General features: G+C 43.6%; 1 protein-coding gene across 1 annotated transcript in view; it reads right to left on the bottom strand.

Moving 5' to 3' along the window:
- The window catches only part of myo1d (myosin 1D), a 98724-nt gene that overhangs the window by 22992 nt on the left and 52636 nt on the right, over positions 1-23096 (bottom strand). The window contains exons 16-21 of the mRNA XM_084154089.1: positions 21259-21466; positions 7879-8102; positions 7240-7378; positions 6865-6969; positions 6569-6682; positions 1030-1184 (exon numbers count right to left, since the gene is read on the bottom strand). Of these exons, the coding sequence (XP_084010215.1) occupies positions 1030-1184; positions 6569-6682; positions 6865-6969; positions 7240-7378; positions 7879-8102; positions 21259-21466 (945 nt within the window). The remainder of the gene's footprint in view (positions 1-1029; positions 1185-6568; positions 6683-6864; positions 6970-7239; positions 7379-7878; positions 8103-21258; positions 21467-23096) is intronic.

Below are 23096 nucleotides of genomic sequence, written 5' to 3'. Positions count from 1 at the left end.
TGAATTTTGGATCTGTCATCCCAGAACTTTTGAACCGTAGACATATTTTGTATTGTCCAACGGACCCTTAATTTCGAGCCCTTGAGGGAATTATTTTATAAAAGACATAAAAAGTATTTGGTTGTAATTGTAATGTTGCAATATTTTATAGGCTACCAAGGGAGGCCAACCATCCTCCAGGAGAGCCTTAAAGGGGCAGTGTTGTATTTTGAGACAGCCTTGAATATGCAAAAAAAACAATAGGCAGAGTGTAACCTACATTTTTGTCTGATTGTCTATGGTAAAAAAAAGATAATAATGCATTTTATTTTGTAAAGTGGTTCCTTGCATCATACAATTATGTAAAAATGGTGTTACAGACCTTTTTTATTTGTTTGGAAAAGTGAATAATCTGTCCTACTTGTCCGAAGGACAAGTGGCTAAAAAAGTGAATGTCAAGCCCTGGTATATATTACATGTACAGTACCATATCAGATGGGTCAGTATAGCAGTTAAAATCTGCTGCATGTGTAGTTTTTCCAGGGGTGACCGAAGGGACAGTGAGTAATACGGTAGGTGGGGGGAGACACAGCTGGCTTGGACCATAATCTCCACTACTGTCTGCACATCTGAGAGAATGCACCATACAGAAGGTACTGGACTTTGCTTAGAGGAGAGCACAGGAGGCTGCTGAGGGGAGGATTGCTCATAATAATGGCTGGAACGGAGCGAATGGAATGGTATCAAACACATGGTGTCCATGTATTTGATACCATTCCACCGATTCCGCTCCAGCCATTACCACGAGCTAGCAATCCCCAATTAAGGTGCTCCCAACCTCCTGTGGAGGAGTGGTACTGTATAACTGTACTGGTTCTATGGCTCCCTGCAGACACACATCACAAACATTCACAGCCAGAGAGAATCACACAGAAAGGCAGACAGAAAGACAAGTAGAAAGACCGACAGACTCACCCACTGACGACCGACCAACAGACAGACAGAAAGGCAGACACACATGCATGCCACACATACACACCCACTGGTTACCTGTTGAAGTGGCTGAGCAGGGTGCCCACCAGCTCGCCAATGCGGCTGTCCCCAGCAGGCACCATGCCCTTTAGACAAACCACCAGGTCCCGGCTGTCCTTAGTGTGGAACACCACCAGCTGATCCTTACCAGGGGACACACTCACCCCAGTCACCTGGGAGGACAGAGAGCGAGAGAGAGAGAGGACATACGCGTAAGTACACAGACACACACACACACCAGGGGAGTTTGAGTTACCACGGCTCAATGGACACAGCAATACACTAGGGGTTCTCAGACTGAATCAAAACTGCAATCCATCACCCCTCATTTACTTAGTGGACCAGGGGAATTCTGACATGGTCCTACAAAGACTGCAATGGATAGGTAAAACCCCAAGGTTCAGTGTGTAACGTCTGGCTGCTTCAAGGGTTATTGCTGCTGATGTGACTGTTTATTTAACAGAACATAACATCTATGGAAGATAACATCTCTAAGGAACATAATGAAAAGTAGAGTGTATACTGTGCATTTGTTTGCTCTGGAATGAATCATATTTTGTTTTGTTTATAGATTTATAGAGTGGATTATACTGTTAAATAAATATGAACTGAACCGAACAGAATTGTGTTTGTTAAAAAAAAAAGTATTTGCTCAGAGAGGCTGAGAAGAATAGTATGTGGACAAATATCTTCTTCAATATATAAATGTTTTCAGTTATTGATCTTGATCCCACAGGACTAATCAATTACTTCTGATCGAGGCTCGTTGAACCAGCCAGTGTGGTCAGATGCCAATATTCTCCATGTGTGTAGTTGGGCTTTACTGAGCTCTACAAAACCCCACAAAATGTGTTAGACCTAGCCCTAACCTCTATTTAATAGCATCACAGGTAAATACCGCTTAGAGGTTAGGGCTATGCCTGAAGGTCATGGTTAGGGCTATGCCTAAAGGTCATGGTTAGGGCTATGCCTAAAGGTCATGGTTAGGGCTATGCCTAAAGGTCATGGTTAGGGCTATGCCTAAAGGTCATGGTGTGTCTATTTACCTCTCTCACAGACACCCTTCTTCTCTGTATCTCTCTTCCTCCCCCTCTCTTTAGGTCTAATGCTAATAGATTATAGTTTCTTCCTTTCTTTCCCTCTCTCTTTTTCCATCCCTTCCCCCCCCCCTCTCCCTCCTCCCCCTCTCTCTGTGAGTCCAGGCCCCATTGAGCACAGTGTAGACTATGGAAACAGAGTCTTACACATTACCCCCTTAGCCCTGCACCATACTGGGACAAAATAATAATTATTCCATCTTAAGGAAATGTGACACCTCCACCATGGCACCACACATCAAGGGGTAAACAACAGCTAGCTGAAATAACTGAAAGTGAAATGAGCCCCGGGGTTAGAAACGATTTCGACAGGTATACTCCGACACCATACGCTTGCGTTCGTGACAGCTTGTTAAGAGGAACAGGTTACATTTATATTCATATGAACAGGTTAATTGATTGGAACGAGCCTCGTTTCTTTTTAATGAGGTGGGATAATGAAACAGTCAGATTGGCATTTTCGTTTCTGCTTTTTCCATTCATTTGATTTTGTAATGAAACACTGGGAAAGGTGTTGTTTTTTAATCAAGACGTCGTTTGATTTTGTAAATGTTGTGTCGGTGGGTAGCTTAGTGGGAAACGTGTGTCGGGAGGTGAGTTTGTGGGTTTTGCAGAGTGGGCACATTGTTTAATGTGCAGTCAGAAGGGGGCCAGGCCAGCCATTGGATCAGACCAGAGCATTCTGGTCGGGGACTGCCTGTCTGAGTTGTCATAGCGATATAGATGGTACTGTAGCGAGCGTCCTATTCGTTCTTCCTCCGGGGTATTCTTGAGGGAGACAAGTCTGTTATATAACACAGACGAATCCCTTAAAGAGAGAGAGAGAGCGAAAGAGAGAGATAGAGAGAGAGAGGAAAGGGGGAGGATTCATGCAGTATGACTAAAAAGATTACAGTATAATGAGGCAAGCTATGACAACCTTCTCTAGTAGGGTCACCAGTCTTAATCTGCACTAACAATTACATTCCCGTTTAGCATCTACAAATAAAAGTATCCCTACATTGCACTGCTTGACTGTACTTTACTGTAGAGAGAAGGAGTCAAGGAGGGAAATAAGTGTTTCCCTATATTCATTTAGCAGCTCCCGAAAACATGATTTATTTATCTTTTTTTGCAAATAATTTTTTCAAACTTAAACGGCTAAAACATTTTAACATTTACATTTTTAGTCATTTAGCAGACGCTCTTATCCAGAGCGACTTACAGTTTGTGAGTGCATACATTCTTTTTTTTCATACTGGCCCCCCGTGGGAATCGAACCCACAACCCTGGCGTTGCAAACGCCATGCTCTACCAACTGAGCTACATCCCCTGCCGGCCATTCCCTCCCCTACCCTGGACGACGCTGGGCCAATTGAGCGCCGCCTCATGGGTCACGGCCGGCTACGACAGAGCCTGGATTCGAACTAGGATCTAGTGGCACAGCTAGCACTGCGATGCAGTGCCTTAGACCACTGCGCCACTCGGGAGGTGGCCAGATAGAAAGTATGTAGAAAAGATAATGGAGCTATACACTGAGTGTACAAAACATTAGGAACAACTGCTCTTTCCATGACATAGACTGACTGACCAGGTGAAAGCTATGATCCCTTATTGATGTCACTTGTAAAATCCACTTCAATCAGTGTAGATGACGGGGAGGAGACAGGTTAAAGAAGGATTTTTAAGCCTTCAGACAATTGAGACATGGATTGTGTAAGTGTGCCATTCAGAGGGTGAATGGACAAGACAAAATATTTAAGTGCCTTTGAACGGGGTATGGTAGTAGGTGCCAGGCGCACCAGTTTGTGTCAAGAACTGCAACGCTGCTGGGTTTTTCACACTCAACAGTTTCCTGTGTGTATCAAGAATGGTCCACCAACCAAAGTACTGTACATCCAGCCAACTTGACACAACTGTGGGAAGCATTGAAGTCAACATGGGCCAGCATCTCTGTGGAACGCCTTCGACACCTTGTAGAGTCCATGCCCCGACGAATTGAGGCTATTCTGAGGGGAAAAGGGGGGGGGGTGACACTCAATATTAGCAAGATGTTCTTAATGTTTGCACACTGTGTATATTTATAAGATCATCTTTGAGAACTAACAACCACCAAAATAAAAACTGGGATAATAAAAAATGCCCAAAATGCCATGGGGAACCCATTGATTTTGTTATAATGTTGGAGTCACTCAATGTTGGAGATAACCTAAGAACACATAAGCCATGGCAAAATGTGTAAAATTGCAGGAAATGTGTTGAAAACAGCGACATTTTGTCTATGCGACCAAGAGGATGTCGGAGACCACACCATTGGCCACGCCCACTTCCACACTAACTTTGCAACCGCTGCTGAAAACAATCCTAGGGGAAACACTCGGGAAAGAATGCATGTTTGGAGAGATGGAGAGGAAGATAAAAACAGTGAAAGAGAGTGAGTGAGAGGAAAGACAAAATAAGCGCTATTAGAAAGCGGAGCACACATGTAGCAGCCAGGCGGTTTGTGCACATGCCTGAATGACACCAGACATCAGCTGATCTGCCCTCCTGTACGGTCGCCATGACAACCCCATCTCCTGGGAAGTTGGCATGACAACGGCGGCGGCACGGATGGAGAGGGAGAGGGAGGAAGATGGCAGAAAGCGAAGGGAATGTGCCAGGAAAAAGAGGGATGAGGGAGGTAGGGATGTATAACAGATCGTCTTTTTATTTTTTACACTTTTGTTTTATACACGGACACAACAGTTAACACAGTAACGATCGCTGTATGCGTCACAAGGCATTGGTTAATTGCCCTATAAATCGGAGGTAGACAGCTGTGGCTCCTCAGTAGTATGGACGTATGGGGAGCTATCCATCTCCCTGGCCTAGTGGATACGTCCCAAATGGCACCCTATTTCCTACATAGCGCACTACTTTTCCCAGAGCCATATGGACTACAGGTTGCCATTTGGGATGCAACAATTGCCTTTGGTTCCTGCAGGGGCACTAAATAAACACAAGGGAAGCCAAGGTTTAGCATGGCAGCAACGTAGCTGGCTTGCTAATCAACAGGCCTTTCCACTCCATCCGACCTTCAAGTAATCAATGGTTCCTCGTCATGCCTCGCTGGCATCCCTAGCAACCATACGTCTCCATCTCAATCTACTCTCTCACCTTGACCAGCTCTCTCACTCCTACAGATGACATTCAGAATAATGGAGTATTTAATCATGCATGTGTGTGTGGGGGGATGCAGTTACAATATATGATGTCATACATGCAATATGTTGTGGTGTGTGTGTGTGTGTGTGGGGTAGTTACAATACATTATGTTATACATGTAGCTGTACACAATGTTCTATACTGTATGTATTGTGGGTTACATCCTTCTCTACCTCTCTGAGTAGCCTTCTTATGTCTCCCAGTCTGCTCCATTTAACAATACTGAAGCTTCAGACTGAGTGTCCAGCAGACACGCTTTCCCTCTCCGGGCTCTCTTGTGTGTGTGTGTGTGTGTGTGTAAACAATAGCCGATAGCCCTTCAGCCAACCCCATTCTCCTCCTAGCCCTGCTTTTCCATTTCCCCTTTCCATTACAGATGCAGCGATAGGACCGGGGTGTCCATCCTATAATTCTTTCCTGACTGTTTTTCAGATTGAACAAAATGGTTCCTTGTCATAGTTGTCATTGTACGCCTCAGCTCATTTCTCACTCATTACAACAGAACAGGGAGGGAATATCTGGCCAAAGATGAATGGATTACCTTTCTACCTCTCTCTCTCTCCCTCTCATTCACCCTCCCTTCTCTCTCTCTCTTTTTCATTCATTTTCCCCTCTTTATCCACAAGGTCAACTTTCCAGGTATAAGCCACTGTTAATATCTGCCTGTACTGTAATAGCAGAGATGCTACTTTGACTCGTACTTGGAACGAGGACAGAGGTTTAAATGCGGGTGTAGGTTACATAAACAGAGTTCTGATAAAAAGCCAGGATGTTTTGGGAAAAAGCAGGGACGCACTGCTGTAAATCTAAAAACAACCCAGAGGATTTTCACCATGGAAACAAGGCTCATAGTCTCTGTGTGCCTTATAGTCCACCAATCAGTGTGAATGTTTTTAACATAACATGAATGCAGTGGAGAAAGGACTGGGAAAGTTGTACATTTAAACACTGTTGCCATAGCTACAAATAATAGTCTCCGTATATAGTATAATAAAATACTCTCAGAGACGAGAGATAATTATGATGATTTAAAACTAAACAAAATCCCATCTAATCTTTTTAAATTAAAGTCTAACAGGACGTGGGAAAGACAATTATTCCATTATCTCAACATAGTGTTTAATATCCCCCTCCTCAAACCATGCTGTTATTAATTATCAATTGAGATTAATTTAGAGATATCCATTAAGCTATTTAGAGCCACAGCTAGTAAGATTTCCATCATTTTCAACTACATAAAATACACGATATTAACAACACAGGGGAGATGATCCTACATTGTAGAGGGGGATGCTCTTCATGGGCTTGTACTGCTTCAGGGGGTCCATCTTGTACAGGTGGCGGTCTGTGATGAGGACGGCCCGGTCCTCTGCCTTGTGGAAACGGTTGATCTGCGAAACACAAAGATCCTCATCAGTCACCCCACAGGAGTCCCACACACACAGCCAACACACACCACTGGGAGTTGGCTAAACTCAGAGACAGTTAGGTGAGAGAGTGTGTGTTGTGTAACAGATGTGATTGTATTCTCTATTGTGTGTGTGTGTGTGCGTCTGCATCTGCATATACGTACCTTGCGCACGTTGCAGGAGAAGAGAACTCTCATGAACTTGTCCTTACGCTGCAGCTCACTGGACACCAAGGTGAAGGAGGACGCTGTGTCAGGACTGTCTCGCTTCTGAACACACACACACACACACAAAGACAAAGACTGTCATGAAGATCAACTCTACAAAGACAAAGCGCTTTCTGTTGTATTTTAGTTCAACAATGCACGCAAACACACACACGGTCACCCGTACACCACTACACCCCAAAAACACACACACACACACATTTACAACTACCTTCAAATAAAAAACAACAACACACACATCAACCGCTAAACTCCTCCTTTGAGGAGCTCAGAGCTACAGTGTCAGAACCCCTCCCTGCCAGTCCAACTCACCAGGTAGTTGCCCTCCCAGGTCCTCTGCAGCCCCAGGTCAGGTCTCTGGCCCTTGAGGGCCTCCAGGGTATCCCCCTTGGCCCTGATCTGCAGCTTCTCCTCTGGAGTCAGGTCTTTGATCAGCATCCATACCCACCACCTAAAGCAACAAGAAACACCGTCAGGAATAGCAATGGAGCCAAGATATCGACTCTGATACTGTAGAATCTATAGCCTTGATAACTGGATTGGCTATTTCTGACTTGATGATACTGTAGAACAGTGATTTCTTGGGGGGCTGCACTCTCTCTGACAAGAAACATCCTGCCTTGAAACTGTACTTTCAAAGCATGAAGTGTGGAATTGAACTTTCTCTGGATGAAAGTATTGTATGAGGCTTTGATGGGGGAAAATCAATGTCCACCACAGAGCTGAGGCTGGAGGAAACATGGGTAAGAACCTTCAAAGGAAACCAGTTGGAGTTTAAAACAACACCGCTGGCTATGGCACTCCTCAGAATTGTTACTACACTGATCATATACCGATGGAAGGGCTTACAGTGCATTGTGTTCAAGGGTTGATGTTCTGTCTGAACAGAGGTGGGACAAGTCATATTACAACCCTGTGTGTGTGCGCGCGGGTGATTTCCCGTTTGTTCACCTGTTGTAGAAGCTCCGCAGCGCCTCTTCAAACCTCCGCAGTACTTTGGGCGGCGTGGGCCACTTGATGTGCTTGCCGTGGTCCTTCATGGAGCGCACGTTTTTGAATTTGCGGTTGACGTCTTTGATGTAAGACTTGACTTTGAAGCGCCGGTAGGCCCGCAGGATGATGAGGGCGGCTCGCATGCGCCGGTAACGCATCCTGGCTATGGTACCGCGCCATATCTGGTGAATAGGACCGAAGAGAGAGAAGGGGATGGAGAGGTTCATACACTGGAGATGAATAAACTTATTTATTGATACCTCCCAATAACAACTATTAGTTGAACAGGATTTATGTCTAGAGTATGAAACAAACTAAATATAATATATGTCAAATGTGAATAAAGGCAGCCTATATTGGAGCAACATATTCATCAGACCTTTATTGAAAATAATGCATAAACGAACATGTACGTACGTTTTTGTGAGCTCAAGCAAGAAAGCAAAAACAAAGATTAACATAATAAACTTTCACATTCAAGTTAGTAGCTGTAAATCTGAACAGCTTGTATGTTGGACTCTTACTGAAAATAATGCCCTGTGCCGGCATAACCAAACACCAGTTACACGCCGCCACCACCTCATCAAATCCCTCATAGCTATCCTTTGGCAAATGACAGGAGTGGCAAAGAGTGGAATATTAGCTAAAAAGACTGGTACCCAGGCTAGCTCAAACATGTAAGAATTCCGTTCATCACCATTAGTTATTTCCGTGCATTACAGATAAATAATGCACACTAGAATGCCCTTAAAGTCAATGAGAAACTACACTGAACAAAAATATAAATGCAAAATGTAAAGTGTTGGTCCCATGTTTCATGAGCTGAAATAAAAGATCACTAAAATGTTCCATACGCACAAAAAACGTATTTTTCTAAAATGTTGTGCACAAATGTGTTTACATCCCTGTTAGTGAGCATTTCTCATTTGCCAAGAGAATCCATCCACCTGACAGGTGTGGCATATCAAGAAGCTGATTAAACAGCATGATCATTATACAGGTGCACCTTGTGATGGGGACAATAAAAGGCCACTCTAAAATGTGCAGTTTTGTCCCACAACACAATGCCACAGATGTCTTAAGTTTTGAAGGTGCGTGCAATTGGCATGCTGACTGCATGAATGTCCACCAGCGCTGTTGTCATAGAATTTAATGTTCATTTCTCTACCAAGCCGCCTCCAACGTCCAACCAGCCTCACAACCGTCGTGTGGGCAAGCGGTTTGCTGACGTCAATGTTGTGAACAGAGTACCCCATGGTGGCGGTGGGGTTATGGTATGGGCAGGCATAAGATACGGACAACGAACACAATTGCATTTTATCAATGGCAATTTGAATGCACAGAGATATCGTGACGAGATCCTGAGGCCCATTGTCGTGCCATTCATCCGCCGCTATCACCTCATGTTTCAGCATTATAATGCACGGCCCAATGTCGCAAGGATCTGTACACAATTCCTGGAAGCTGAAAATTTTCCAGTTCTTCCATGGCCTGCATACTCAGACATGTCACCCATTAAGCATGTTTGGGATGCATATCTTTATTCCCAGTCATGTGAAATCCATAGATTACGGCCTAATGAACTTATTTCAATTGACTTATTTCCTTATATGAACTAACTCAGTAAAATCTTTTAAATTGTTGCATGTTGCGTTTATATTTTTGTTCAGTATAATTGAATTCAGATCCCAAAAAATAATTATTATATTAAACTATTTGAATACAGATCTCAGAAAGGAACTACCTTTTAAAACTGAATACATATCAGAGAAAGCAACTACTTTTTATTTTTGATGTGTAACAATTTCTAAAAAACGGTTTTCGCTTTGTCATTATGGGGTAGTGTGTGTACATTGATGAGGACATTTTTTTATTTAATCCATTTTAGAATAAGGCTGTAACGTAACAAAATGTGGAAAAAGGGAAGGGGTCTGAATATATTTACATTTTAGTCATTTAGCAAACGCTCTTATACAGAGCGACTTACAGTTAGTGAGTGCATACATTATTATGATTTTTCATACTGGCACCCCGTGGGAATTGAACCCACAACCCTGGCATTGCAAACGCCATGCTCTACCAACTGAGCTACATCCCTGCCGGCCATTCCCTCCCCTACCCTGGACGACGCAGGGCCAATTATGCGCCACCCCATGGGTCTCCCGGACGCGGCCGGCTACGACAGAGCCTGGATTCGAACCAGGATCTCTAGTGGCACAGCTAGCACTGCGATGAGGTGCCTTAGACCACTGCGCCACTGTACTCTAATGTTGAGATGATTCCATGTCCTTCATGTATTTAATTATAGGCTATAGGCAATATTTGATTAATATCCAAGAGCCCTCCATACCATGTGCTAACGATCATATATTCAAACTAATTCAACTAACTGCTGTAGTTTTTGGTTCTTCATCAAATATTTGGCAGCCATCACATTTTTGGGGTTTCAAACAACTTGCATATATTAAAATACCTTCAAATATTATATGGTTTTCTGAGAGGTATTCAAAATACTTTCAAATATGATTTGGTTTTCTGAGACCTGTATTTGAATATCAAAGAAAATAGTTGCCTTTAGTTGAAAGTCTACAGAAAATATATTCGACTACCTCGAGTATTTGAAAGTTGGTATTTAAAAATAAACTACAAAATACAACTATTTTCATTAGGCACCAATTTATTAATTTTTTTACTGAAAACCGGGAGGGACTACCTGAACTTGTCCAATAAGAAACGCTCGTTTTCCGTTGCAAAACGTTTTTCTACAGTGTGAAGTAATGTATACGGGCCTGTTACTATCCTCCCACTTGACAAGGACGATGAGGTGAACACATGAATAGAATACAACTCATAGATGGTCCCCGCTAACTAACTGTGTTAGAAAAAAAAACATTCAAATTCAGATTTGATCAAATGTTTGGGGAAAATGAAGTCTGTTTTAGGCGAGCGGCATTGAGATAAGATATTCTAAAATAAGATATTAAAATGGAGAATTGAAGATTTTTCTTAAGGGACCCGAGTGTATTATGGTCTTGGGTTGAGATAAACAGAATTTGCATAAAGGTGCAATATGCAGAAATTGCTCCGTCATTTCCTGGTTGCAAAAATTCTAATAGTTCGCCTAATTTCAGTTTATATGAAAAAGCAAGCAATAGTGTATAGCTTATAGTATAGTGTAGAGAATCAATGTACCATCTAAACTGCTGGGAAATATATTTTCATTAAGCAAAAATATTGTATTTTCAGCTGATGTACAAAACCGAAAGTAAAAGACGCAAAAACTAAACTTAAGAACAGAAAGCAAAGAAATAGCGCACATAGAACAGATCTAGCGCTTCTTAGACTTGCTTTCAATGAGAATGACAGATCTATAAAACTTACATTTCTATGTACATTTGGTTACATATTGCAGCTTTAAGTGATTGTGAGCAATATACTGTAGGGCTATTGGACCCTCAATGACCTTCTTTACTTTGATTTTAAACAAAGACTAAGATTCTGAGCGGAGAGGTGGTGGGATGGCTGCGTGTTAAAATAAGCTCTCAACCTGATTTCCTACAGTACATCTCTTCCTAAAACATTCCATATGGGCAGATATGAGAAACGTTATCTAAGTGACAAAATACTGTAACCACATCTGATTAACTGTGGCAGTTGTGTCATACATAATATTGCCAATAGATGGTAACTACTTAGCATCAATCAAGGCCTTTGTATAAACATACATTTGAATGTGAATGTCCTGAGCTAAAAGTAAGAAGCGGGTTGCAGGAAGAGCAACAGCGACATTGGATAAGGCCTAAACATAATCTAAATCTATCTGAATACATTATCTTAAGCTGATTATGATATACAAGAGGTAAATTACTTGATGTGTGTATTCACCATGGACTTAGGTGGGCCCGCCCGCCCGGCACACACACACACACACACACACACACACACACACACACACACACACACACACACACCTGCTTGGCTGCGCTTAAACAAAGAGGGGCAGACAGTGTGGATGATCATGAGTAGGAAGGTGGGGAGAGGACAACACCCAGGGGAACGTATGTAAATCAGGCTAATAACACGTCCGGAACTCCCTCCTCTCCAATAGAGCCATCTGATCACCATTTTACAGACTCCCTCCATCATGGAGTCGTACTAGCCACACGCTGCCCTGACTTTGGGGCTCCAGATTTACGAGCTTGTCAAAGCCATTGGGGGTGTCTTGGCCAGACAAAGTGGGACAGATTGGTAAGGCTTTACTGGGGCGCTTTGAAATGCATGCTGGGTAGGGCGAGGCCGGCCAGCACAAATCACATACCATGACAATGGCTGGATGTGTAGGGAGTTTGAGAGAGAAGAACATAAAGATGAAATCTTTTACTTGACATATATCTTCATGTAAACGTATAGATATATAGGCTACACCAAGTGCTGAAACTGCTTTAGGACTACTGAAGAGCCATATACCATTCATAGTCTCTGACCAAACATGCTAAATCAAAATATCCTTTTATATGTCATCCACAAAACAAATCAAACATGGAAAGACAGATAGCCTAGTCGATTTGGGCCAGCGGAGCGACACACTCGACTACAATCCAATGCTGAGCACCACTATTTCCCTGTCCTCCAGGGACATCAGGCTGGTTTTCCAGTGACATGCTCGACACACCAAGGTGGGTGGAGACGGCATCAAGCGGAGTGTGTGACACAATTTAACAAGGGCACAACACACACACACACACTCTGACCGCAGGCAATCACCAGGGACACTGGGCTGAGACACTGGGCCAATGGGTATTAGCATAAATCAATCCAGTGCTCGTGTGAACAGCAACAGCATCACCACATGCTCAAGGCAGCAGCCAGTGGCTTGCTCTGAAACCCTCATTAGACTGACATCCTCTATACAGTGGGGAAAAAAAGTATTTAGTCAGCCACCAATTGTGCAAGTTCTCCCCCTTAAAAAGATGAGAGGCCTGTAATTTTCAGCATAGGTACACGTCAACTATGACAGACAAATTGAGAAAAAAATATCCAGAAAATCACATTGTAGGATTTTTAATGAATTTATTTGCAAATTATGGTGGAAAATAAGTATTTGGTCACCTAAAAACAAGCAAGATTTCTGGCTCTCACAGACCTGTAACTTCTTCTTTAAGAGGCTCCTCTGTCCTCCACTCGTTACCTATATTAATGGCACCTGTTTGAACTTGTTACCAGTATAAAAGACACCTGTCCACAACCTCAAACAGTCACACTCCAAACTCCACTATGGCCAAGACCAAAGAGCTGTCAAATGACACCAGAAACAAAATTGTAGACCTGCACCAGGCTGGGAAGACTAAATATGCAATAGGTAAGCAGCTTGGTTTGAAGAAATCAACTGTGGGAGCAATTATTAGGAAATGGAAGACATACAAGACCACTGATAATCTCCCTCGATCTGGGGCTCCACGCAAGATCTCACCCCGTGGGGTCAAAATGATCACAAGAACGGTGAGCAAAAATCCCAGAACCACACAGGGGGACCTAGTGAATGACCTGCAGAGAGCTGGGACCAAAGTAACAAAGCCTACCATCAGTAACACACTACGCCGCCAGGGACTCAAATCCTGCAGTGCGAGACGTGTCCCCCTGCTTAAGCCAGTACATTTTCAGGCCCGTCTGAAGTTTGCTAGAGTGCATTTGGATGATCCAGAAGAGGATTGGGAGAATGTCATATGGTCAGATGAAACCAAAATAGAACTTTTTGGTAAAAACTCAACTCGTCGTGTTTGGAGGACAAAGAATGCTGAGTTGCATCCAAAGAACACCATACCTACTGTGAAGCATGGGGGTGGAAACGTCATGCTTTGGGGCTGTTTTTCTGCAAAGGGACCAGGACGACTGATCCGTGTAAAGGAAAGAATGAATGGGGACATGTATCGTGAGATTTTGAGTGAAAACCTCCTTCCATCAGCAAGGGCATTGAAGATGAAACGTGGCTGGGTCTTTCAGCATGACAATGATCCCAAACACACCGCCCGGGCAACGAAAGAGTGGCTTCGTAAGAAGCATTTCAAGGTCCTGGAGTGGCCTAGCCAGTCTCCAGATCTCAACCCCATAGAAAATCTTTGGAGGGAGTTGAAAGTCTGTGTTGCCCAGTGACAGCCCCAAAACATCACTGCTCTAGAGGAGATCTGCATGGAGGAATGGGCCAAAATACCAGCAACAGTGTGCGAAAACCTTGTGAAGACTTATAGAAAACGTTTGACCTGTGTCATTGCCAACAAAGGGTATATAACAAAGTATTGAGCAACTTTTGTTATTGACCAAATACTTATTTTCCACCATAATTTGCAAATAAATTCATTAAAAATCCTACAATGTGATTTTCTGGATTTTTTTTCCTCATTTTGTCTGTCATAGTTGACGTGTACCTATGATGAAAATTACAGGCCTCTCTCATTTTCTTAAGTGGGAGAACTTGCACAATTGGTGGCTGACTAAATACATTTTTCCCCACTGTACATGATCACCATGTTCCATCATTGGGCTCCTGTACTGTGTGACAAATAATTTTTAACAATGGGAATACAGGAACTAAAGTAAGGAGGAAATAGAATAGCTATGGATCCTGTTGATCGATAGAAATATTGATGGAAATTTTGAATTTGTGTTGCCTCCATGGACAGACTGTCAGACACTAAAATCAATAACTGAAACAAAGAAACCTTCAGAAATGATTGCTTGTATCAGGTCTGTCAATTAGAAATCCGGACAAGTAAAACATACTGTATTATACATGAATAGACATGCCAAAGGATAGAAAGAAAGGGGTGATTCTATGAGGAGTCGGGGGAAAATGTTAAATGAAGGTCATAGTGGAGGAAAGCAGTGCACCTTGGCTGGGAGCCAAACCTGGGTTGCCATGGTGAGAGCCCCGTCTATCCATATCCTTCCACTGTCAGGGAGATGCGTCAGCTCAGTGGATTGTTTTGAATGTGGAACGCCTGGCACTACTTTATCTTCTTGTTGTTAGTGCTGTGAATCTAAGTGTGAATAACTTTACTCAAATAGCCTACTACGAATCAATTACATTACCAACTCAAGGATTTTTTTGAATAAAATATGAGCCTGTATTAATTGGCTTTGCATTGTAAAATATAAAATAAATGTGTGATTATGAATTCAAAGGAAACATCTGTGCCTTAATTGTTCAACAGTGGGAAGTTGGAAGTTGCTGAGGCAGTGAGAAGTTGCAGCAAAAGAGAATATTCAAACTGTCACCGCGCTAGTTGACAGCACAGTCGCAAACAAAACACATGAAAGAACACAAAATGAGAAGGCAGCTGAGCTCCAAGAGACAGCAGGGAAAAATACTCCAGTACAATGAAGACACACTTCTTCATCACCAAAGTCTTCCTCAATAACAGAGGATGCAGGTACAGTATCTTCCTAAGCAAAGATCACTGAGAAAAGGAATGGCAACAAGAGAAACAACATGGTTTCAACCTGCAGAGGCATTAGGGGATAATTTACAAAACAACAGTTGCAGACTTCTTACGTCTTACGTGGCAAAATATATGTTGTCAAATGTCCTTGACTTTAGTAGCAACATTTGCATTGACGTGACGTAGCCTCATAAGCCACACTGTATCTGAAAAGGCAATGTTTCAGAATGAGGGGTGCGGTAACTCTGTTAGTGTTGCTGTTCTTCTGTCTGTCCGGGGCATGGGCTCAGGGAGAGAGTGGAGGGGTCAGAGACAGAGCTCAACAGGGTCACAGCGCAGGGAGAGAGAGCAGAGTTAGCGAAGTTCCGATGGAGACCCGAGGGACTGAAGCTATGGGCGTGACCGACGAACACACAACCACACCTGACATCTGGAATGAGATTAAGGAGCTGAGAGACATGGTGGTGGAGCAGAGAGAGAGAAGCTGAGGAACACGGAGGACAGAGTGGCAGCAAGTGAGGACCAAGTGATGGACCTTAAAGTGGAGAAGAGAATCACTACGAAAGAAGTAGACGAACTGAAGACTGACAATCCAGCCTTGGAGGCCAGACTGACAGCCAGTGAGAGCCAGGTGGAGGAACTGAAGACAGACAATCCAGCCTTGGAGGCCAGACTGACAGCCAGTGAGAGCCAGGTGGAGGAACTGAAGACAGACAATACAGCCTTGGAGGCCAGACTGACAGCCAGTGAGAGCCAGGTGGAGGAACTGAAGACAGACAATACAGCCTTGGAGGCCAGACTGACAGCCAGTGAGAGCCAGGTGGAGGAACTGAAGACAGACAATCCAGCCTTGGAGGCCAGACTGACAGCCAGTGAGAGCCAGGTGGAGGAACTGAAGACAGAAAATCCAGCCTTGGAGGCCAGACTGACAGCCAGTGAGAGCCAGATGGAGGAACTGAAGACAGATTTTTTATTTACCTTTATTTAACTAGGCAAGTCGGTTAAGAACAAATTCTTATTTACAATGACGGCCTACACCGGCCAAACCCGGACGACGCTGGGCCAATTGTGCGCCGCCCTATGGGACTCCCAATCACGGCCGGTTGTGATACAGCCTGGAATCGAACCAGGGGGTCTGTAGTGATGCCACAAGCACTGAGATGCAGTGCCTTAGACCGCTGCGCCACTGGGGAGCCCATTACAGCCTTGGAGGCCAGACTGACAGCCTGTGAGAGCCAGGTGAAGGAACTGAAGAACGAGAATGCAAGTAGGCCTAATACACCTATAGTAGGTGTACGAATTACAATGAACAACATTTTGTTTCATCTGCTTTATATGAGCATTAATGGCTTATGTTTCCATAATTTCAAGCCAAGCAGCTGAACTGTCAGGAGTGGATATTTATATACTGATGTATAATAATGGTCTCCCGAGTGGCGCAGTGGTCTAAGGCACTGCATCGCAGTGCTAGCTGTGCCACTAGAGATCCTGGTTCGAATCCAGGCTCTGTCGTAGCCGGCCGCGAAAGGGAGACCCATGGGGCGGCGCACAATTGGCCCAGCGTCGTCCAGGGTAGGGGAGGGAATGGCCGGCAGGGATGTAGCTCAATTGGTTTGCAACGCCAGGGTTGTGGGCCAGTATGAAAAAATTATAATGTATGCACTCACTAACTGTAAGTCGCTCTGGATAAGAGCGTCTGCTAAATGACTAAAACTGTAAAATGTAAAAATGTAATGGCCAGAGAATTATGCGGAATTATGACTACCATTTTGATTCAAATCTTAAGTGTATATCTAATGTAGTTAGTCAGCAGCTGGAGGAGGAGGATGTGGATGCGATGTATATCACTGAAGGGTGTAGGCTCTATGATGATCCTGACAATCACATGATCTTAAGTGGCTTCCAGCTCTTCCCTGTGCGAGAACACTGTGAATGCTCAATGCTGTAATGGTCTCAGGTGAACCTATTTTTGGAGCCCCAAAATCATTATTAAAATCAATACTACTGTGTGTTGTTCATTAAAAAAGACATTGTTTACAAAGCTTGGAGTAGAACAACCTTATATTGTGTTATAATGAGGTTAGACAGTTGTTCTTAGCTCATGAAGCATTTCTAAATTAAATTTTTCAATAATCAATGGGCCTATATCACTAATTGAAATGATAATTGAAGAGTTGTAAATATTGCAGAATGTATCTTTACATCCTATTTTCATTTAAATGTGATCATGTGGAAGGGTATTATCAGATCAAATGTTATTCATCACATGCTTCGTAAACAACAGGTGTCGACTAACAGTGAAATGCTTACTTATGGGCCCTTCCCAACAATGCAGAGAGAAAGAAAAGGTATAAATAATAGAAAAGTGATAACACATAATAATAAAAGTAATAATAAATACACAATGAGTAACGATAACTTGGCTATATACTGTACACGGGGTACCAGTACTGAGTCGATGTGCAGGGGTATGAGGTATTATCTGTTCTGCTGTAATAGTTCTACGAACTTCTATCACATGAAAATACATTGAATAACTTGCTAATATTTCTGGCAGATTGTCAATTTTGGAGGTAGCTAGGTGTTTTGCAGTCAGCAGTTGTAAATGTACCATAAGTAACAGAACACTATACACACCGTTGCAATAATGCCTACCTCAGACGAATTAGGATCAGGTTACATACTGCTGAGGCGTGTGGATAGAAGGGGATCAGTTCAGGCCCAGTAGGCAGACAGACAGCGTGCTAGGGCTTACACTAGGCTAACGCTAAGCTAATGTTAGCCTAGCCTAGCCTACAGTCTCACTGATAAAACCTGTAACGCTTTCAATAGAAATTAATGTCCAGTTCCTAATACACAGGGGACTGACTCTCTGTCGTCATCTCAGCTAAAAGAATAGCCCTGACAGAAACTGATGTGGATGGCTGGGCTTAAACTGTCACGTTCGTTGAAGGACGGGTCAGACCAAGGCGCAGCGTGAAATGCATACATGTTTATTTCAACGATAAACACACGAACAAAACAACAAACCAACGTAACGTGAAGTCCTCAGGCTAAACACAAACCAAGCCTACACACGGAACAAGATCCCGCCACTAATGATTGCCAACAGGCTACTAAAGTATGATCCCCAATCAGAGACAACGAGCGACAGCTGCCTCTGATTGGGAATCACACCCGGCCAAACATAGAAACACAAACCTAGAATGAAAACCTAGAAATACTAACATAGATATCCACACCCTGACTCAACATACAAGAGTCCCATAAGTCAGGGCGTGACATAAATGTATGAAATATTCATTAAAAAATAAGGGTGGAAGCTCATGAATAATTTTTAAAAAAGTCTCTGTATTTGTGTTGGATTGTAGTATTTAATCCCCTTTAGGTTGGTTCAGATTGGGACTATCGGCCCTTCCTGAGGATAAGGTTCTGACTGCGGATTGGATGGGGGCTTGTGTGCTCAACTGCCCGCACAGTCCACATCTGGGAGTGGGCAGTGGAGCAGATATAGGCCATTGATAGTGGGATGTAGTGCACTCAGTCAGTCAGTGGTGAGGGCAGAGTTGATAGCCGTGGCGGTGGATTCAGCGGAGCCAGGGTTCTAGCCGCTGCCTCGGGGAGCAGAGGAGAGCCGGAGTGGAACGGCTTAGTCGGGGGCTCAGGAGTACGGGGCGGAAACGAGGAACGACGGAGCGAAAGGCAGCGTGAAATGAGACTGGGAGGGAGTCTCTCTCTCTCACCCCCCCCCCCCCCTCCTCCCTTCAGGGGATGAGGGGCACTTACGTAGGGGGCTGTAAGGAGGGGGTGAAGGGGCGGTAGGGAGAAAGGTACATTGTGTACTCCAGAAACAGGCATGGAGAAGGGCACAATATTCTCGGGTTCTATATATGGGACCCCTCACTTCTTATGTGGAGTGCAGTCACTGACAGGCACTTGTGGTTGTCTGGGGAAGGAGGCTCGTTGGGGGGAGGGGAAGAGCGCTTGAGATACTGGCATGGGTCCTGCCACCCCTGGCATGGTGGGGCCCGTTGGCATAAGCCCCATTGGTGTGCCAGCTGCTGATAAGGGGATTGCATGGCACAGAGGATGAGCTGTGTGTGTAGGGGGCAGGGGACAAACAGAGTAAAATAGCAGTCTATTTTGCTTATTTGTGGAGGGTGGTGCATGAGAGTGTGTGTGTGTGCGTGCGTGAGCAACATCCATTGACAAAGAACCTCTCTTCATATTCTCTGACAGAGCCCCTGCACGATTCCTTCAACCCTAAACCTCTCTTTTGTGTGATGTTTGTTTTGGTAGAACGTCTGGAATTCTCTCTGGTGTTTGTACTTGGTTATCAAAGTGACAAAATCCTTTGAGATAGGAGAACAGGAGCACGAGGCGAGCTTGTCTGTTGGGCAGCACAACCTGGGCCTTCTAGATCAATACAGAGGTCAAACAATCAATCCCAGATTGAAGCAATTTGGTTGGTTTCAGCCTTTGATGTCTGCAGGCAGTTAGATTGCAGCACAGTCCTCCGAGAGAGCTGACTGAATCAAAGGTGTTCAGAATGTGAAGGAATGTACTCCTAGGGATATGAGTAGCAATAACATGCTAGGTAAATGTATAGCTGTCAATCTTTATTCTGTCAGAACACCAAACATATAGATGGCTCCCAGGTGAATGAGTGAAATAGGCGTTCAAATCCCAAACTGGGAAAAGGAAACACGAAAGCGAACAGACAGATGCTGACAAATGGACGTTTTGGAGCTCTGGACCAGTCAGTCAGATAGGGCATTACCTTTATAGAGAAGCTCAGCTAGATTTAACAGCAAATTGACAGGGCAACACTGCATTCTACAAAAAACATTTCCCCCATCTATACAGAAGCCTTGTACAGTACGACTGAGGCTGTCTTAGTGGGTGTGTATGGCATATGGTATGACACACCCAATCATCACATCAGAGTTGCTATCATTCTTACCTGAGGTGTCTGAAAGTAAGTAATGCATTCTCATGCACAACACAATCACATGACTTTCTTTACCAACCAACCAAGGGAGGAAGGCATATGAAAAATCCAATATCCATATCCCCAATCATATAACAGAGAACGTTTACAGAGAATTGGTCGTAATAAAGCAATAACATGGGATTACATTCTGGTCTGTATCAATGTCATAAAACTGTCAATATGATAAAAGGGGTACTAAATGGATTTCCCCTATAGCTACAGTACATTAGCTAATGGTTTCTATTAATACATATGGGTTTCAGCATCTCAGGAGCTGTGCTAGTAGTGATATATTCCAACTATGAGAAGGAGTCGCTAATAAGGGTTGAATAGGAGTACAGGGAACGTTATATTCTGTTTTCAGAGTTTGTTTGTTCTTTTAGTGTGCAGGAGTTGCCAGTGGCTTCCCAGAAGTCTGCAGTGCGGATGTGTGGACCCCTCTTCTCTCCTCCAGATCATTTACTGAGTTGGGATTGCGTGGGCGGATAAAACCCAGAGAGAAAGAGAGAGAGAGCCAACGCTATAATAATACAACATTATTTTAGGCTCTGAACATATCTCGGTGCCTAGCGGCGGTGGCATATCAAGTGCTGAGTTGTTCCTGTCTCGGGAGTTAGTTACTCATATGAGAAGCAAGGAGAATGAATTTAAATGAGAACACAAAATAATGAGGTCACTGGATAATAGGTAGCTTTGACCAACAATCAGGCTCCCTGACAATGTGATATCGAATATAAAAGTGAGTTTCTATTGAATTTAAAGCGTCTCAAACTTATTTGTATTTATTTATTTTTGACTTTTGAACAGATTTACCTGTAGAGGTCACACCTATACAATGTTTACACTCGACCTAAAGCCGTTGCCATGGAGACCAGGCCAAAGGTCAAAGATGACGAGATTGACACTGACCTTCTGAAGGAAGAGGACGATTTTCCCAACCATTTTGGTCCTCTGCTCCTCCAGGCAGAAGAGGGTGCGCGGCGTGCGGATGAACACCTTCGTCTTGCCATACGCCACGTCCTGCTCGAAGCCGCAGCCCTGCACCAGCCTTTTTACCGCCTCTTTGTCCGACGGGAGGTCGTGATTGGGCCACGTGAACTCTGAGATCATCTTGTACCTGAGGGGGTGGAATGGAGGCCGAGGGGAAAGGAGTCCAATATTAGTGGAGATCAAAATACTTTAGCACGATCGCTAACCAGAGTGGTTCTGATTGCTCAGTGGTCGGAGCATGGGGCATACAATGCCATAATAATTGGTTTGATTCCTGCAAGGGCCAAAAACATGGTATACTGTGTGTTAAATGTATGTCACTTTGGACAAAAGCATCTGCTAAATTACTAGGACTTAAATTCCTAATGGTGTTTGCATCACCCTTCTTCTTTTATGAAACCTGAACCACAGAAAAAATGCCCAGCAAAATACAGAATGATTTGTAACTTTACAGGACAAGATATTATTTGACTGCCAAGAGAGGTCAGCAGGCCTGACAAAAAATCCTGTTAGTCATAATTAGTCATTTCACTGGCATTTTACTGCTAAAGCATGATGTAATACCGATCTATACCAAATTCATCAGTGAAGGAAATGAGGGAGAGGGATAGAGTTAGAGGAGAAGTGCGTTATGCAAAACAATAATTGTTAAGTATCGCAACTATTACCTAATCTATACTGAACAAAAATATAAACGCAACATGTAAAGTGTTGGTCCCATGTTTCATGAGCTGAAATAAAAGATTCCAGAAAAGCTTATTTCTCTCAAATTGTGTGTACAAATTTGTTGACATCCCTGTTAGTGAGTATTTCTCCTTTGCCAAGATAATCCATCCACCTGACAGGTGTGGCATATCAAGAAGCTGATTAAACAGCATGATCATTACACAGGTGCACCTTGTACTGGGGACAATAAAAGGCCACTAAAATGTGCAGTTTTGTCACAGAACACAAAGCTACAGATGTCTCAAGTTTTGAGGGAGCGTGCAATTGGCATGCTGACTGCAGGAATGTCCACCATAGCTGTTGCCAGAGAATTGAATGTTCATTTCTCTACCATAAGCCGCCAACGTCATTTTAGAGAATTTGGCAGTACGCCCAACCGGCCTCACAACCGCAGACCACGTGTAACGACGCCAGCCCAGGACCTCCACATCCGGCTTCTTCACCTGCCGGATCATCTGAGACCAGCCACCTGGACAGCTGATGAAACTGAGGAGTATTTATATCTGTAATAAAACCCTTTTGTGGGGGAAAACTCATTCTGATTAGCTGGGCCTGGCTCCCAAGTGGGTGAGGCCCTCCCAGGCCCACTCATGGCTGCGCCCCTGCCCAGTTATGTGAAATACATAGATTAGGGCCTAATGAATTTATTTTAATTGAGTGATTTCCTTATATGAACTGTAACTCAGTAAAATCATTGAAATTGTTTCATGTTGCGTTTATATTGTTGTTCGGTGTAGTTTGACCGAGGAAGGGCGGGGCAGTGGGAGAATGAAACAGCTGTGAATGAATTAGGGAAAGGGATCAACAATTAACAGAATGTGTGTGTGTGTGTGTGTTTGCATTTGTTTGGGACCATTTGGAGCTTGTGTGTGACAGTGCAATTTGGACCAAATCCTAATTAAACATTTGGTCAGTCTTGACTGCCAAGAGTCCAAAATAAATCCTATAAAAATCCTCCTTTTGCACACAATATAAACCTGTTTCTGTTTCCCAGATAACACACTTTTAGAAGAAATGTCATATCTTGCTGT

This window comes from Coregonus lavaretus (assembly GCF_964263955.1).
Source record: "Coregonus lavaretus genome assembly, chromosome: 1".
Classification (NCBI taxonomy): Eukaryota; Metazoa; Chordata; class Actinopteri; order Salmoniformes; family Salmonidae; genus Coregonus; species Coregonus lavaretus.
The sequence above is the reverse complement of the archived record's forward strand: the minus strand, read 5'-3'. Positions and strand labels throughout refer to the sequence as shown.